This window comes from Silene latifolia, chromosome 2 (genome assembly GCF_048544455.1).
Source record: "Silene latifolia isolate original U9 population chromosome 2, ASM4854445v1, whole genome shotgun sequence".
Lineage (NCBI taxonomy): Eukaryota > Viridiplantae > Streptophyta > Magnoliopsida > Caryophyllales > Caryophyllaceae > Silene > Silene latifolia.
The window spans coordinates 197,638,052-197,644,861 of record NC_133527.1 but is presented as its reverse complement, the minus strand read 5'-3'; the positions used below and the strand labels follow the sequence as shown (position 1 = coordinate 197,644,861).

At 34.0% G+C, this 6,810-nt stretch overlaps 1 protein-coding gene across 1 annotated transcript; it reads right to left on the bottom strand.

Annotated features, from left to right (window-relative positions):
* Window positions 1-1,255: 1,255 nt before the first annotated feature.
* LOC141644327 (RAF-like serine/threonine-protein kinase PRAF) lies at window positions 1,256-2,470 on the bottom strand. Its single transcript, XM_074453824.1, has 2 exons — window positions 2,211-2,470; window positions 1,256-1,845 (listed from the first exon to the last, which is right to left on the bottom strand). The coding sequence occupies exons 1-2, from the start codon at window positions 2,359-2,361 to the stop codon at window positions 1,406-1,408; spliced, it is 591 nt and encodes a 196-aa protein (XP_074309925.1). The 5' UTR covers window positions 2,362-2,470; the 3' UTR covers window positions 1,256-1,405.
* Between the last annotated feature and the right edge of the window lie 4,340 nt (window positions 2,471-6,810).

The following is a 6,810-nucleotide window of genomic DNA, read 5'->3' as shown; positions in this document are numbered from 1 at the left end:
AGAGGGTGCTTACAAACAAACACAGCCTTGGGACGAAAAATAAAATCTATGTTTCGTAGTGTTTCTACGAGAGACTTTGAGACTTAAAATACCGAGTACAAAACATAAGATTCAGTTTATGTTTACCATCATTATTGACAATTTCAACTCTCAGATTATGTAATAGTTAAGGCAGCCCTGGTAAAAGGTCGGCTCCCAAACTCGAGTTTTATTTTATTTACCATCATTATTGACAATTTCAACTCTCAGATTATGTAATTTGATTTCTGAGAGAAAAGAAGCAGCGTATTTGGCTCGAAAACATCATATCCGTGACACAGCTCCTAGAGCATATCCACCAATCAAACACCAATCGAGATTCAAGACAAAGTATGGGGTGTATCTATACTCAAGACGCAACATTGATCAAGACACAATGCATCTTTGTTTCCTTATCCAATTATCCTAATGTTTGTTTCTATGTCCCACATCAGAAATTACGACTTCACTTCATTTACTACGGGACTAACTCATCATAGCAGTAAATCAGTCAAAATGTAAAAAAATACGCATTCTAAGGTGTTCAAAAGTGTGCTTACATTGTATCAGAAGTCTCCGCAACACATTATGCACTAATGCGCATGACAACATCGGATCCTCTTCATCTGCTCGCATCCTGTCACAGTACAAACAGAACACCGGCTTTAGTACATCGGACCCTCCTCATCTGCTCGCATCCTAGCACAGTAAAAACAGAACACCGGCTTTAGTTAGAATAAAAATAGAACAGTAAGTAAGAACTTACTGTATTCATTAATTGACATAACTGACGATAAACATAAAAAATTTAGTCCGTCACAAAATGTAAAACGATCTAACACCCGTGAATAATACGGAATAACAAATACTCCGTATCTCATAAGATGGTTTTAAACACGACTAACAAATGACAGATACAGGCCTAATACATGACAACAAAAAAATGTAAGTTGCGTGTAAAAGCATCAAGATAACGAGAAAAAACGCGGCATCAACAGGTGCATCCTCTGCAAACCTAATCTCACACAATTACGGCGGCGCCATAACGGTGTCGTTTACCTTAACTGCTACTCCACAATACGACACACCACCTCATTCAAAACGACAAACTCTATCAAAAGAATTCTCCAGCTCAAGAAAAAAAATCTAACTAAAAGTTGCAATTCACCGAATCAAAATTGGAATTATGCGCGATAATATTATCATGAGACCGTCTTATATGAGAATTAACGAAGAATTTCAACTCCATGAATTTCTATCATCATAATATCATGAACGCATTGGATACATCACAGTATACTACATAATCATAATCTTTAACACGATTAAAACAACTCTATATATTATATGCAATTTTTTTATAAGACTCTACGGTCTATGATCTCCGTTATTGCCAGTGATTTCCGTTATGAACGAGGTAAACACGGCTCGTATTCCGGCAACAACGGTGACAACCGGAGCTCCGAGGAATCGCCGCCGGATTTCTCGCCGCAGATTTCGCGTAGTTCACCGGAAACGCCACCATTGATGGCGGCGGCGGCGGCGGCGTGTATCTGGGAGATGATCCGCCGGCGGAGTTGAAGGATGATGACGGTGAAAGTGAGTTCGGCGAGAGCGAGTTAGGTGACTCGGTTGATGATTTGAGTGGTAAGAGGAAAGCTCGGACTTTCATGGCGGATGGTGTGGTGATGCGGTCGTATTCTTCGATCATGTTTCCGAGATCTTCGTCTGATTTAATTGTGATTAGTGCGTCGAGGTCTTCTGTTGGTAATTGACATCTTAGACGTACTTCGGTTCCGCATAATTCACCCATTTTGAGCAATAATTCTGTTTCACAATTTAAAAACTCGTAAGCGAGACCGTCTCAAATTAAGATAAGTTTACATTAGAAGAGTCTCACGATAAACTACGAGTAGTGAATAATCAATCAATTGTCATATTGAATTCCAAGTTGTGAAATATTCTATAAGACGGTCTGAATTAAGACAATTCTCATAGCTGATTAAGTGGAATAAAAGGAGGTTGTGAAATATTCTATAAGACGGTCTTAACCAGGACCGAGTATTCTCAAATCTCACATATATAGGTTGGGGAGTATTACAATCTTGTGCAACTAATAAGAAAAACTCTAATAAATGTAACTATGCTCAAAAAATAATTAACTCAAAATGTGAGAAAGACATATAACTAACCAGGATAAGAAATAGAACGGGGGACAGAGAGGACACGGGTATGGCCACCTTGGTAACGAAGTTTACCGTCAGGATAACGAGGGAGAATTTTACCGCCGTAACTGCATAAAAATTTGATGACATTGTTTGATTCAATTGGTGGCCTAACCATGTTTAAAGCTTAATTATATTATGTAAATTGGATGTTTATTATTATGAAGGGAGTAATAAGTTTGTTGTTAGGAGAAAGTTGTTGTTTTCTCAAGCTTATGGGATGTTCAATTGTGGAGTTATTTATAGTGGAAGGTTTTGTTGAGAGAATTTAGGAAAAGAAAAAAGGTAAAAGTAATAACTAGAAATTGGTTAGGAATTATGACGTCATTTAGATTCCTCCACGTATTGATGAGGAATTGAGGAGGAGGCTTTATTTGTCCCTTTCTTCTTTCTTGTGGTCTTGTTATTTCTTTCCACTTAATTTTTTCCTTATATGAATGGTTTCCAACATTTTGAATCTATTTAGTTAGATTAGTTAAAAAGTTGGATGAATTATAAAAGATTAGTTAAAAAGTTAGATGAAATCTAAAATCTAAAAAGTAAGTTAAAAAAAATTAATTGGTTGAAAAAAGATTAGTTAAAAAGTTAGATGAAATCTAAAATCTAAAAAGTAAGTTAAAAACGATTAATTGGTTGAAAATTAGAAGCTGATGACAGTGATGAGGTAATTGATGATATTGTTAAAACAATTAATAAAACTTACTGAAAAAGTCGTTGATATCTGAAAAGTGATAAATAAGTTCAAGCTTAACTCATTTAGTTAACTTATTTCTCGCGTGCAACTCTAATTAGCTATTTTGTTTCAGTTAACTTATTAGTTAAAATAAGTTAGTGGTAGTAATTGTTAAACATCTACACCTAAATAAGTTAGCTGAAATTTTGTTTGATTAAAGAAGATGAAATGACACGTACCAGCATTCAATTAGGATGGATGTTTGTTACGTACTTTCGAGTATTATTGGTTTAAATGTTCTATATTTGTGATTCTTATTCCTTAGTCCTTACCATCTCCTACCCAAGATATAAATTATAATAGTGTAATTTAATTGTATTACGAAGTAATGGAGTACATAGTATTAATTATGGACGTCAAGTCTTGAAATTTATTTTCATGCAATATGTCTTCATAATTGAAAATACTCTTTTTCATGTGGATGAGAAAATTGCTCGATTATTTTGCAAGTGTGTATGCTAAAGTTTCATGCTTAAGATGACTAAACAAGAGGGCATAATTTGTAGGATGACATCGTCACACTTTTTTGTAAGCACTATATCAGATAAGAATGTGCTTATACTTATGCTTTAATAGCCCTACTTTGATAAATGACCAATGACCTTTTTAAAATATAGGTTATATACTTCTATGGCTTGTTGGTCACCATGACAGTCCTAGTTTACACGAGCGCTTATTTTTTTTTTTTTTCATATCAAGTTTTATACACGTATTTCATTATGCGTATTTTATTTCGAGGAACTCGACTAAGAGAAATTCTTAGATCCACCGATAAATTATGTGGTTATGCAGTATACCTAATCGAAAAATTAGAATACACAAAGCCATAAAATATAAAGTAGAATCTAAATATACGAAATAAAATTTCTCATATGTTAATTAGGGTTTAAGATGATTTGGCATACCTATATCCAAGAAATTTTCTTTGGAAAATATTTCTTTCGAGATGATGGCCTTGTAGAGCTACTAAGGGATTTCTATTTTTAAGTTTTAACTATTTTATTGTAAGCATATCGATAATAATTAACTAGTCAGATATCTCCACATGAAATCTGGTCTTCACCTAACCGCGCTTACCTTCATCTAACTCATTATACTAATAAAACATCTTCGATAATAACTAGTCAACTGTCTCTCATCTAAAATATGGAATCGTAGGTTGCTTATTCGATATATACTTTCTTGTATCGAAAATAAATTAGAATTTAGTCTTTTTTTTTTACAAGTGATTTAGAGGACTTAATAACAATATGGCGTTATGTGAAGATGAAATCTATGATTTGTCGTTATTAAGGAAACGTTAAATTGAGGAAGGTAAAGGTTAGTCGAGTAGATATTAGTTTGGTGAGATGATCGTCATGGTCCCCAACGAATAGAATTAGGTTTATCACAACATCCTTTATCATAATTCACAATGGCCAATACTTTTTGTGTGTACCCAAACCAATATTATTGGGTCGTGCGATGATAATACTTGTGCAAACTTGCTAAATAAGTGTGACTATTTTTTTGTCCCATCATGTGTGAATAAAATATTTACATATATTTTATATAAAAAATTAAAATTTAAAACGTAGAAAATTATTTTTAATGTTATTAAAAGATATAAAGCGTACACAGAACAAAAACATAAACTATTGACTGAAACACATAAAAAGAAAAGTGTAAATAATTGATCGTGATGGAGGGAGTATCTCTTTATTCTCGTCAAAACTATAGTTTGGGATCGTCCTTAGTTAATAAGACTTTCACAATCGATTTCAATAATTTAAACTAAAAGAATGTTTGTAAGCTAAATTTAAGACGATCTTAAGCAAAACTGACCTTTCTTTTTAGGGGGCTTGTTCGTTACTTGAAAATATACTATGTGATCCTATATAATGCAACATAACTTTCTATTTTATGTTACGATATTTGTTTTCAAAATTAACATGTAAAATAGTAAAAATGTACTCCGGATTTTTTTCTTGGTAAATAAACTTATCACTTGTATCTTTTTTGTCTAACAACTTAGGCTTTGTTCTTTCTGACTTAATAGAGCTGAACTGATCGAACTGAAAGGAGCTGAACTTAGCTGAAATGAACAAGATTAACCGACCTTTAATAAAAGGTAATTATTATTTTATTTTTCTTATAATAAAGCCACAAATACTAAATTTTAAAATTGAAGAAGTTTAAATTAAGGACAAAAATACCACCTCTCAAAACTTTATCAACTGCACGAGCTAACATCTGCACTGATATGAATATATGATATAATTAATGGCGTTTAACTAGAGATGGCACAGTGGGCCGCGGGCCGGTGGGCGGCACGGCCAGGCACGACTTCAAGCCCAGCCCGGCACGGCACGGGGTGGTTTTCGAGGAAGCACGGCCCAGGCACGAGTGGGTGGGACATGGACATGCCGGCGCGAGTTTGCCCAAATTTCCGTGCCAGCACGCACGGCACGCCCCAGCACGAGGTGGCACGGCCCGCATTGCAGACACGGCGGGCCCGGCACGGACGGCCCGACAAAGCACGGTGGATTTTTTCAAATTTTTTATAATTTTATTTATAAATAGTTAAATACCACTCTAATTCAATTCATTTCTTCACAATTCAATCCATCTCTTATTCTTCTACTTATCTTAATTCTTACAAATTACAATCTTACAAATATGAATTATTGTGATATATAAAAATCTTATATAAAATAATTAGTAATTAGTTATTTGGGTTTTGTGATAATTAGTTGAATTGGGTTTTATGATAATCAAGTTGTTGAGTCGGGTTCAAGCAAGGCTATTTTTTTTAACATTGTTTCTTAATCGTTTAATAAAAAACTCTTTTTTTTCATAGTTTCTTAATTATTTGATTAAATCGAATATATTAAAAATACAACTAATCAAGTACATTAATATTTAATAAAATATATATTTTATTTAAATTATTATATTAATAAACAAAAAGTACTAAAATCATACAATTATTATAAAAAGTTTGTTTTTTTTTTTTAAAAAAAAAAAAAAACGATGATACGGCGGCCCATGAACAAGGCACGACCGACCCATGGGCCGAAAAGACGGCCAAAGACGAAAATAACCGTGCCATAGGGGGCCGCGGGGCCGGGATATTCAAGTATGGGCCAAGACGGCACGGCAGTGGGCCTAATTAGCGTCTTTTAGGCCGCCATTTTTTGGGGGTGGCGGGTGGGCAAGACGCGGGACGCGCCGTGACGACCCAACGCCATCTCTACGTTTAACTAAGATTAAGGCTTTGTTCTAACCTTTTGATTTAAATCCAAATCACTTCAGTTCAGTTTAGCTATATTCAATTTAGTTTAGTTTAGCTTATTCTTTTACAAATTAATTCTTACTTCAATTCAGCTCATTTCACCCGGAAAATAGACCTATCAAAAGTATCGCTTTTCAAAACTTTATCAACTGAACTAGCTGATATCTTCATTGATATGGTAATAATGGTAATGGTAATATCAAACCCTATAAAATCAATAACTCTCCCTTAAAACGGTAATAAAACAAATTTATTGTTTTTTTTTTCTAAGCATTATGTTTTGATTTTACTCTAATTACTTAACCCGTCTTAAAATTCGTCCTAGAGTTTTTTTTTTTTCTTTTTTTTTTTTTTGTAAAACTTTGTTATATCTCCAATCTCCAAATAATAAAAAGAGACATTTGCCATCCTTGCAAAATTCATATGGTGGAGAGGTGACATAAATCCAATAAATCATATCCATGCATCTGTTCATTATTATCAGTCCACATGGCATGGATCCCACCATGCTTAGTGTCCCTCTCTGTTAGGAGAAATGGGTCCCACATTTTATGACACTT

What these genes read in the sequence shown, in the direction of transcription:
- LOC141644327 (XM_074453824.1), bottom strand. Translation starts at nt 2,361, where the DNA reads ATGGTTAGGCCACCAATTGAATCAAACAATGTCATCAAATTTTTATGC. An exon ending in CCGTTCTATTTCTTATCCTG is followed by an intron (nt 1,846 to 2,210) that starts GTTAGTTATATG and finishes ATTGTGAAACAG; the next exon opens with AATTATTGCTCAAAATGGGT.